Source organism: Herpailurus yagouaroundi, unplaced genomic scaffold, assembly GCF_014898765.1.
Source record: "Herpailurus yagouaroundi ecotype Mexico unplaced genomic scaffold, PumYag 199, whole genome shotgun sequence".
Classification (NCBI taxonomy): domain Eukaryota; kingdom Metazoa; phylum Chordata; class Mammalia; order Carnivora; family Felidae; genus Herpailurus; species Herpailurus yagouaroundi.
Window position 1 is genome coordinate 9,935,030 of NW_024412430.1, and position 12,102 is coordinate 9,947,131.

General features: G+C 40.7%; 1 protein-coding gene across 11 annotated transcripts in view; it reads left to right on the plus strand.

Moving 5' to 3' along the window:
• The window catches only part of TRPM3 (transient receptor potential cation channel subfamily M member 3), an 811,684-nt gene that overhangs the window by 574,811 nt on the left and 224,771 nt on the right, over positions 1-12,102 (plus strand). For all 11 annotated transcript variants that reach the window (XM_040449362.1, XM_040449364.1, XM_040449371.1 and 8 more), the window contains exon 6: positions 10,251-10,422. In XM_040449362.1, the coding sequence (XP_040305296.1) occupies positions 10,251-10,422 (172 nt within the window). The remainder of the gene's footprint in view (positions 1-10,250; positions 10,423-12,102) is intronic.

Here is a 12,102-nt window from a genome sequence, read left to right on the forward strand (position 1 = left end):
ATACAGGGCATTAGCTTCGGATTCTCACAGCTCAACTTAGAGCCTCACATGTGGGAGGTGCTCAGACCATGAAGATGGATTGGGCATGATGAAATTCAGGCTACAAGGAAAATTGACATTACAGAAAAAAATATAATGATAAATCTTACTTAGTTCACAGCTTTGTCACAGTTTCATCTCCATACAGTCCCCCAAGCTTGATTATGCTTTAGTAACTATAATGAGGGCATTTTTTAACCAAGCATCTAAATATAAAACTATTTTCTTATGTAGCAACTTAAGGTGGGAGGTGAATGGTAAAGCTTCTATGTGTTGGATATGGGAGCAAAGAAGAATGGAATGAGAACAAGCCTTTCTGTAACCCTTTTGAGAGGTGCATGGTCCACCCAACTGAGGAATGAACTACCCTTGATTCTTCAAGTTTAAATATCTTCTATTTAACCAAACCTCCAATTAATAGATCAAAACAACAGAATTTGATGAGCAATAAGGCTACAAATATTGTAGACAGTAATAATTTTTTACCCTGCCTTTAAATGTGAAAGTGAATATTGTTCAGCTATTAAGTTCTCACGACTCTGTCATTTCTCCATATGATTCCTACTGCCCCATTCTTGTATTACAACCCATAATCTACTCTTGAGTCAAACTAAGCTCAAGGCTCACCTCCACCAAGATGTCTTCCATGACTAACTTCACCCATAATGTCATATCCATGATTATAATTCTCCTACAGACCTCCTCTTCCCCAATTTTGGTAAAAGTTCCTCAAAATTAGAGATTGAATTTTTGTTTATTTGTTTCTTATCGGCCACTAATATGATATTTGGTGTGAAGGTGAGGCATTGATGTGTGACTTAAACTCTGTAAGAGTTGATTTCATCATCTTAAAGTGGACTCCAAAAATACTTGCTCTATATTTATACAATCTGTATGAGCATAATCATAATAGTAGTACTTAGAACTTATTGAGCTCCTGTTTGAACTCTCTGTGATTGCATACCTTAGGCTTATGAGGTATGTATCATTACATAAGAAAACTAAGTAAGAGTTACTGTCTCCAAAGCCCATACTCTTTTTTTTTTAATACATATTCATTTATTTTTTAGAGAGCACAGGCAGGGGAGGGGCAGAGAGAAGGGTACAGAGGATCTGGGGTAGGCTCTGTGCTGACAACAGCAATGCCCAATGTGGGGCTCGAACTCACGAACTGTGAGATCATGACCTGAAATGAAGTTGGATGCTCAACTGACTGAGCCACTCAGGTGCATTAACTAATAGTATGCCAAGTGATCTATAAGAAAATATTTAATGATGTTTTTATTATTAGTTGAGATACTGGCAACTATCTTATGCCTGTAAATTGGACTCAAAAATAAACTACAAGAATGACCAGAACTATTTTCTTTGTCCCTAGAGAATTTCTATCTGAACAGATAATGAAAATATCCCCACTATAAAGTCAGGAAAGAATTTCCATTGAATTATGATTTTTCCATGACTCATTTTAGCCTTATATTTCCTTACTTTAGAAAACAGTCTGACCAGAATTGTTTCAGGTAATTGAACAGTTTGTGAATCATTTGTAATTTGTCTTTTCTCAAATCTAGATTAACAAAATACATGCCAAATTAAAAATCTAACCATGATTGTAAGAAAAAGCACTTTTCATTTTAACTTGCGGATAAAATTGTATTTGGGAAGATTTCCAACACATCATCTTATGTGGTTATTAGATTATCATGACTTTCAATGATATCTTCTATTTCGCCCTGAAGTGTATATTTATTCTCAGGATTTTATAACCTTTAACAGTTCTTATATTTAATTGGAAAGTGTTGTTTTGATGTCATCTCTGTATTTCAGGCCCCCAAAACTGAGGTTTAATAGTGCATTTGTCACCTATTTCTCAGGCAAACCAAACAGGATTTCAAATTGTGAGCTAGGAAAACCTTCCAGTAGTGGTTCTCACATGGAATTTATTGGACTTCCAGGACTAGGTTATATAAGATGTATCCAGAGGATTCGAGAAGAGAAGTTCAGAGACGAGGAGACTCACCCAAGTGTGTTGCAGTTATACAAGAGCTAACGCTAGCTAACCATGGACCATGTTCAGATTCTAGGCTACATTCATTGACATAGGAACTGCTGTTTCAGTGATGACAATGTTGAGCTTGGATTTGGATGTGCTGATTTCAAAGTTGCTTTGAGATATCTATGTGAAAATGTCCAGCAGGACAGTAACCTCCAGTATGAGGTGGAGTTGCAGAAGCAAGATCTGGCTATACCCTCAGACTCAAGTGGCACCTGAATATAGATGAAAATTAAAGCCATTGTGGTGAATGGGATCACCAAGGGAGTGTATGTAGAGTAAAGGAAAGGAGGGTCTACACCTGGATCCTGGTGGTGTCCAATATTTAATGGTTAGGCAGAGGGAAACCAAAAGAAGGGCTGAGAGGTAGAAGCAAAACCAGAGGCTGTTATGAAAGCCAAGGGAAAAGTGTGCTCCAGGAGGATAGAGTGAAGGGCAATGTCAGGTACAGTTGAGAGGCTGAGGAGGATGAGGACTTGGAAATGTTCATACAGTTCATCAAAACAGATGTCACTGGCATCACCAGTCAAAACTGTTTCCAAAGAACGATGAAGGGGCTGGTCTCAAGTCACTGGGTCGAAGAGGGAGAAGGGGAAGAAGTAGAGACAGCCAACGGAAACTAACCTTTTCAAAGTTTAGCTCTGATGAGAAGTGATATGAGTAGCTGAAGGGAGCCGTTATTTGTGAGATTTTTTTCTTCAAGAAGGGAGAGACTTGAGTCTGTTTATGTGTTGATGGTAGGGGAGAAAATAAAGGTAGTGGGAATATAATTGAGGAAATATGTCCTTGATCGGCCCCAAGATGATGGGGTCCAGAGCTAAAGGGAAGAGGAGCCATCTGCATCCTTGTAACTGAAGAAGAAGAAGGAAAAGAGTATGTAAGCAAAGCATTGGTGGCAGGATATTAAAGTGTCAGCCTGGACATTTAGCATTTATCCATGAAATAATAATAATAATAATAATAACAACAACAATTGTCATAAAAGCACCACTTTTGTTGAGCTTAAAAATGTCAGCACCCATCACAGATGACCATTTAATTCTTATAATGGCATTCAGAAGTTGTTGCTTTTAGCATCACTCTCATCCTTCCGTATCACTGATGATAAAGCTAAACACAAAACGATTAAGTAACTTGCCCAATCTTACGTAACTAATAAGTCACATAGCTGGTATTTCAGCCTTGGACATCCAGCTCCCAAGACCACATCCTTTCCTACGATGCAGTCTGACTTCTCCATGATCATAGCAATCATTTATTTGAATGCATATATGTGTTTTAGATCTCATTTCATCTTTACAGTGCCCCCGCTGAGGTGGTTATATTCATCATTAATCTCCATTTCCATATGGAGACTCTGAGATGCAGAGGGTAACAACCTGTGTAGGGTCACCCAACTAGCTGTTGTGTAGGTGAGGGAGTCAGACCATCTTGCCAGTGAGAAAAGATGGTGTGAGGAGTCAGACAGGTGCACTGAGACAGTGGAGGATGGCAGCCCCTCCACAGCCCCAAAGCTGACTGGAGCCCTGGAAAGATGCAGTGGGGCTCTAGAGGTCATGAAATTACGATGCACCAGTGATTCCAGAATAGAGAGGAGAGAATACGTTTTGAAGTCTCAACATAACATTAATATACTATTGTGTTGTCTACTGCTGTGTAACAAATTACCCCAAAACTTAATAGCTTAAAACAACATTTCTTGTCTCATGGTTTCTGTGGATCAGGAATGTATCAACAGCTTATCTGTGTGGTTCTGGTGTGGGCCTCCCTTAAGGTCACAGTCAAGATATCAGTTGGGGCTGCATCATGTAAAGGATTGAATGGGAATATGGTACCTTCTTCCAAGATGATTCACTCACATGGCTGTTGGTAGGAGTTCCTCACCATGTGGACCTCTCTAGAAGGCAGCTTTATTATGGCAGCTGGCTTCCCCCAGAGTAAATGATCCAGGAGAGCTGAAAGGAACCCTTTTATGACCTAGTTTCACAAGTCATACACCATCACTTCTGTTTTATTGTATTTCTTAGCAGTGAGTCACTGAATCCACCACAGACCAAAAGGGAAGATTTTCAGAGAATTTTTTAACATATATTAAAATCACCCCACTGACATGTGGTGACTTCTCAAGCAAGTAACCCCTTTTAGAACTCAAGGTCATTTTCCCACTGCTAGTAGGCTCTTCATGTGGATCGTCCATGGCTCCCCTCAGGACAGGGCAAAGGGAAGTGAGTCCATTAGAACAGAAAGCCTGTAATGAGGACACTGTAACCCTCTGCAAGCCCATGAGTTGAGGGACATGTTTTCAAAATGCTGTGGAACGATGTAATTGCTCATCCTGTGGATTTTGGTAGGAAATATACAGCTGAGGTATCTGGGCCCTCTTCGGGATAGATCCCTGGGTTTGCTGGTTTCTTGTTTGGATTGCTGGGCTGGAGGCAGCATCTGGGTTTCATATGACCCTGCTTTATCCCTAGACTTACCGCCAGGCTGGCTGAATAGGAAATAACGAGCCCAGTGTCCCTGTGAGCGCAGACCTCGCTATGATTTGAGGACACACAGTGCCTTCCTTTATTTGTTTTTCATCTCATCCTCCCAGCCCCCCTGTTCCTTTATCTCCAACACAGAGGCTGCTGCCCATGTCTCAACAGTATCCCCTCATCCCTCCCAGAGACTCAGGCCTGATCCTAGGAGAACCTTGTCTCACCCCTTTGTTTCTCTTTCTCCAAAGCACAGACCCCATCTCGCTGCCTGCTAGTGCTTCTCCTGACCCCTACATGCTATGCAGTTCTAGGTGACCCATCTGGAAATCATCTCATCAGCTGTCAGAAGGATTTTAGCGCTGAGCTGAGCCACTGGCAGAAATGTCAAGCAGCAAAACCAATCAGAATATCCTTTATGAACTTAAAATCAGGCTGGGCCTTCCATCTTCCCTCTAAATGCCTCCTGGCCTGCACAGGAGCATAAGTTCTGCATGCTGCATAGAGTCAGAGGAAGGGTGTTAGTGGGGCATATTTGGGCCAAGAGACTTTACCTCTCTGAACATCTATAGTTTTGCCTATAAAATAAGCATGGAATGGATTAATCTATGAGAAGGTGTCTATCACAGTACCTGACATATAATAAACGGTCAATGAACGCTACTTTTCTTCCTGCCTAATGTGAAATCATAGTGCTGTTAGGAGAGAAAGGCTGATTCAATGTGCCACACGTCCCTTAGCCTGCTACTTGCCAGGGGCATGTTGATACATACCTCACCAGATTGTAAGTTCAGGGATTGCCCAAGGCCTGTGATTGATGACTCAAAAATCCAGGTTAGCTCAAGTCAGTTCTGTTCAGGAAAGGAGCTGCAGATGAGCACCCTGCTCTTGCATTGTGGAAAGGGCCACCAAAGAAAAGAGATCCCAGGACATGAGTGGACCACCTTTGTGTCAGTTTTCTGTACTCACTTGGAAGAAGCAAATGTACTTTTCAACACAGGCTGTCCAGACTCAATCCTACAGGTAGAAAGCCCTCAGAAATTATAGTCAAACCCTCTATTTTATGACAAACTACCAACCAAAATGTTTCTTTCAATACGTATAATTTGAACACTTAGTGAGAGACATTACCTAGATGCAGGATTATATGTTTCCTCAAGCCAGCCCAATAGTCATCACATACATTTCCTCAAGACATTTTTAATGAGTGAATAAACGAAGGAATGAATGAGTTGAAAGACTTGTTGCCCAAGGTCACACATTAGTAACTGGAAGGAACTAGAACCTCCATCTCCTAACTTCCCACTGAGTACTCCTGAGTGAGACCAGAACACATGTGAAAATAGCTAGGAAAACTCAAGCATGTATCTTAGATCAGCTCCAAGATGATCTGCTTAAGCTCATCCAGGGATAAGAAATGCAGCACGCTGACACCCACCCATAAAGAATGTTGAGATTTTCCATGGCGCCTCTGGAGCGTTCCTTTCCTGGCATTGGTAATGACAAGCGCATGACATAAAGGGCCTTCACCTTCCTTAACTTCTTACAAACCTTCCACTTCATGGCTTCTCTTTCAGAGTCAAGGTACACAGAGGCCTTGGAACCAGAATTTTACCAATCAGCCAATACACAGTGGTATACAAAGTATTAAAGAGTGAAGAACTCTCTCATCTACCCTTGAGGGACAAGAAAGAGGGGCAAAATGTTATCACTTAGAGGTATCCTAGCCCATGATACCCAAAGAGTGAAAAGTATCTAAAATCCATTTCTAAGCAAATTTCCCTTCTGGGTATACATAGTCCTGTATTTACCAATCATGCAAGACCCCTTTATATGTAGGCCTTTCTGATGTCATTCAGCCTTTCTCCTCCCAGGTTCCTCATCTGAAATAAACACAGAAAATTGTTTGATTGACTCTTTTCTTAATTCTCTCAAAGATGGTACATAACCTGGACCATCCTATATTCTTAGGAGAGGTGGTCCATTATGTATAGGCATTAGGGCTTGATTCTCTGAGAAAACACTGGCTGAAAAATAAGCTAGAGCCTACAAGTCTGTCTACAAGTCCTGAACATGTCACACTTGTTCTTGTTATGCACTCTCATGCACACGCACGCGCACACACACACACACACACACACACACACACACACACTTTCCAAAAAAATCCTTTTCTATGAGCCTTTAACAATAAAAATGGATGCGTTACCTCCAAAATGTTGTCAGAGGGAAGAATTCATCTGTGGCACAAAGACGTTATTATTTTCCTATTTGAGAAACATAACAGGAAGATCAGCAAATCTTTTGTAGATATGCAAATTGTAACTCAAATAAGAATAGACTGCTGGTATGTTTGTTATGAAGAATATTAAGTGGATTTTGTAGGCAAGTTAGGCCAAGACACATTCCTCTTCTGAAGTATTTGGGAAGTCGTTTCCACCTTTGCAGTTAACCCACAAACAATTCCAGAGCATCACCCTCTGAAGTGGCCTGAGAGGAGGTGACAAAGTAGAAAACACTTTGTGTGTTTTGCCAACTGACTGCTAATTTTTTCCTTTACTTCTATTGATTGATTTAAATCCCTTGCGTAAAACAAGAGACGGTGTGATTTGTCTGTCATTTTGTTCGCTAGTATAGTTGGTAAAATAAAGCCGAGCTTGAGAAAGAATTCACATTTATGTATTGCCTGCCAGGAACCAGGCAAGGTGCCAGGTACTTTGCACCTCAAATCTCATCTAACCCCCACGAGGTAAGTGGTTTTTATCATTTCCCTTTCACAGATTAAAAACGTGTGCCTCAGATTCACACAGTCACTTGGCAGAACGAAGGGGACTCAAACGGATTTCCACGGCTCATATGTTCCAAGTTTTCCAGGGTTCAGCAGATCTTCCTCCAGTGATGACAGGAAAATAAATTAGGGCATTTAGGTATTTTTCAGATGTATATCCCCTGTTACACAGCAGACAAAATCTCTACCGATATAGGCGCACCTCTAACTTACCTTCATACAAGATCAAATGAAATGGAGAGCAGTTAGACAAAGAAGTTAAAATTGATGAGTGATGCTGGAAATTTGACCCTCTAGCCATGACTGATTCAAATGGACAGTATTTCCAAAGAGCTGGTACACCATGTTTCACCAGGAAAGAAGGTCAAAACTCAGAAGACTGAAGCATCACTGTCCTTAGAATCCTGTAGTGAAGGAAACATACATAGAGAGTATAGTTAGATGATTTATTGGTGTTCTCTTCTCAGTTTGTGGTTATGTCAGTTGACCCAGAATTATTTTCACTACTTTATTCATTCAAAAATTTGCTGTTCACTGATGGTCCTTAATTAGTTCCCAGGAATTAGAAAATGTATTCTCATGTCTCACCTACAACAAGTGTCTGGGATTCACTATCATGCATAGTTTAACCTCTAGAAAATCCGCTGTCCCCTGCCTCTCAAGGAAATTCTTTGGGTCTTCCTCCTTCTTGGCATGGTGCCTTGGAGATCTGCTGTTGGAAAAGAGAGAACAGTAACTACAGCATTTTCTTTTGTCCAAAGGTTCAATGCAGAGGCACTTTAAGAATAGGAGAAAGTCCGTCTGCTAAGCCTCTTTCAACAAAGCATTAATATTTATTAACTTGCACTCTGCTATAGAATGAATGTTTCATGATCAAAAATGAGTAACAACGAAATGGGAATTTCAACCACAAGCGACCCACTCTTCCAGTGATGAAGAACTCAGGATGGAGTTAGCACACCACTCTCTCTGTATTTTGGGGACTTTCATTCGCTCATGTAGACAAAGGAGTAATTGAATGCTGTTCGGTTACAGGAAAAAAAAGTCCCATCCATTACTGGAAACAATAATCAAAAAGTTATGAGTTTCCTTTATCATTAAGAGTCAACTAAAATGAAGCTATGAATTTATGTTATATTAATGCTACATTAACAAATAAGACATATATTAAAAGGAATGAAGGATATTTCAAAAGCTTAAAATTACACATTTTAAATTTAGATTAGATCAATTCCCAAACAATTCAGAAAAGAGGGTTCTTTCTTTTTTCTAATTTTGAACAAAAGCATGCCTGTCTCAAGTTTTCCTGTTCATTCATTCACTATTTATTGAGTAGATTCTGTTTGCCAGGCAGATAGAAATGGATTTTGAAATCAGCATCAAGATCTAAAAAATGACTTTTATGAGATCTTTACTATTAAAGACTGCCCTTGCTAAATCACTTTGTAATTTCTTTAACAAACTACTCAATCTTACTACAGCTTTTCATGGTGAGTTATTACACACTAAACATTAACAAGAGCATCTCAACTCCATAATTAATGTACACAGCGCACAAAGGCAGGAAGTAAACACCCTGTAGCATTTATTTCTAGTCTGTCAATTCTGATGATTTAGTACAGGGATAACTATACTGGGTCTGTGCAATAGTGCGCTCGTCCAATGTTGCATTTTATAGTCGTGAACGAAGTCTCTACCTAAATATCTTAGGAGATTTCCAAAACATCATCTTGTTTCCATTGTGTCTAAGCAGTGGGGGGAAGGGGAGTAAACATAGTAAGCATAGATTTTGGAATCAGACCTGGGTGTAAATTCTGGGTTTGTGTGTAATACACTCTTGAAGAACCTATTTTACCTCCATTGCTGTTTCTCCATCTACAAGGTCAGCAGAACAGCGTCGCACAGGATTGTTGCAAGGAATATAGATGATGTACGTAAAGCAACGAGATCTGGCAACTAAAACTCACAATAGGTTTTGCTCTTCTTTTTATATCAAAAATATGAAAGACCACCCTAAGAATGACTGTTTTAGGTAATATAATTCGCCACAAAATTAAAATAATGCAACCACAAAAAAAGACAGAGATGAACACTTTGATGCATATCCATCTCATGAGACAGGTATTTGATAGTCAACGTTTCCACTTAGATAAGGTGTCTAATAAGAACAGTGTTGATGTTTGACTGAACAGACCTTCAGATTACTGAATGGGCTTGACAGAAAGAGAACCCCACCCCGCCTCCCATACTCCAGAACCATGATTGCTCTGCTGTGCTTATTAAGAGTATGGACGTCATGTGGGGCCCCTGGATGGCTCAGTTGGTTAAGTGTCCAACTCCTGATTTTGGCTCAGGTCATGATCTCATGATTTGTGAGTTCAAGTCCCGAGTCAGGCTCTGTGCTGATAACACAGAGCCTGCTTGGGATTCTCTCTCTTCCTCTCTCTCTGTCCCTTCCCTTCTCACTCTCTTCCTCTCTCTCTCTCCCAAAATAAAAAAAAAATAAACATTAAAGAAAAAAGTATGGACATTGTGTAAAAGAGAAAGAAAAAAACCAAAATTACTAAATGTTAAAATTATTTGTGGTTCATCAGCAGACAAAAGATTGACGTCAACATGAAACCATCATTCACATGGCAGTTTTTGAGCCCAACGAGAGCACAAACTCTGTTTTCTGTGTAAATTCGGCATATAAATACATACATTATTCTTTATAATCTTGCTTGGACTGGGGAACACTGACTGTAACACTTGCCTCTACTCACCGTGCTAATATTTTCACTGTACCAAAGAACTGATTTTTCCTTCTCTGTCTCCTCTCTGTCTGGTTCTCCTTTTCATATTTTGCCCTTTTGTTCTCTGACTTCCGCCTCTTCCTTTTGAAACCCTGCAGGTTGTGCGGCCATATCAGACCATGTCCAACCCCATGAGCAAGCTCACTGTACTCAACAGCATGCATTCTCACTTCATTCTGGCCGACAATGGCACCACTGGCAAATACGGAGCCGAGGTGAAGCTAAGGAGACAACTGGAAAAGCATATTTCTCTCCAGAAGATAAACACAAGTAAGTAGGCTACCCTTCCCACGGTCGCGCCTCCTACGAAGCATGCTGAAAGTGAGCAACTCAAAGTACACCTTGTGGCAATGCTATAAACACTTGAGCAAGTTTCAAACGCAGATCATTATGTGTCTGCTGGGCCAGTGGTTAGAACCCGAGGAAGTCGTCTGGAGGAGAGGACTAGGCGCATAAGACGTGTGGTCACAGGATGAGTGGACATTTGTCAGGCGTGAACAGCTCAACCCGCTCTGGGGTGTATGCATGCTGATATACTTCCCTTTCCAGACTTGTCCTACATCCTTTACACGGTACTTTAAGGAAAAAAGGCACCCTAGAGAAGTTGTTTCTATTTATTAAGCTATTTTTGGTGGCTAAAGTATTTTATATATACACACACGCACCACACAGGTATATATACATACACACAGGTTTTGATCGCCACTATACCTGTAGAAAGGCATTTCAAGGCAACTGATGTTCTGTAAACCAAAGTATCTTGTGTAACCATCTTCATGAACTTTCATTTGGTATCTTAATTTGACGTATGCATTTATTCATCTTTAAAAGTATATGTAGTTATATATATGTGCATACGTATGTGCACCACATAATACATATCTGGTGGTTGCACTAAAATTGCCTCTTAAGTATTCACATGTTATTGTGCCCACAGTTAGCTATGGAAAGGTACCATCGTGGAGACAGCAGTGCTCCCCAAGTTGTGAAGCGGCTTCCATTTAAAAGTAATAGAGGTATGAAAATGGGGCGCCTGGGTGGCGCAGTCGGTTAGGCGTCCGACTTCAGCCAGGTCACGATCTCGCAGTCCGTGAGTTCAAGCCCTGCGTCAGGCTCTGGGCAGATGGCTCGGAGCCTGGAGCCTGTTTCCGATTCTGTGTCTCCCTCTCTTTCTGCCCCTTCCCCCGTTCATGCTCTGTCTCTCTCTGTCCCAAAAATAAATAAACGTTGAAAAAAAAAATAAAAAAAAAAATAAAAAAATAAAAGTAACAGAGGTATGAAAATAATCTACCATCCCTCCTCACAAAATAAAGTTCAGTTTGTTTCCACAAAGTAACGCTTGAGGAGGATTCCGGCAGGCTCAAGCTTCAGGGTAATCGTAGGTCCCACGAGGGAGACTTGGATCTCATCGCTTCAACTTTCAAAGCCTGCAGTTCCAAGTAGCAAAAGAGTCTCTTTGGCTGGATAAGTTTCCGAAAGCTCAGTGTGAAGTGTTTCAGCTTGTCCAAACGGCTGTTCTCCTCTCCGTTCTTTTCTCTGCATCTGTCCAGGATGGCTTTTCTTCGCCAGACCCACCTTCCTCCCGGAACTGGGATGTTCACCCTCTCTCTTTCTTATACTTCTCTTTTCTGGTTCCACCTTTTAGGTGTTACTCCTGTTGAAGCAGCCAGGTTTCACACTTTGATCTTTTTCACAGAGGAGTCTGGAATCGTACATCTTGGGATAGGCCTGAAGTCCACACTGTATTAGGAAACTGTCTTCTATCTAAGAATCCCCACCTGTCTTTGGAAAGAGGAAGCAGCATTATCCCAAGATCAATATCTTTTGGAAAAAGAAAAGGATAGAAAAGATTTGAATCAATCCAGAAACCCGTGGAGACCAAATGTAATAAAGCACTATAACCAATGGGTAGTAGGTTTTGTGATACTAAAACTGGATTGTATTAGGATA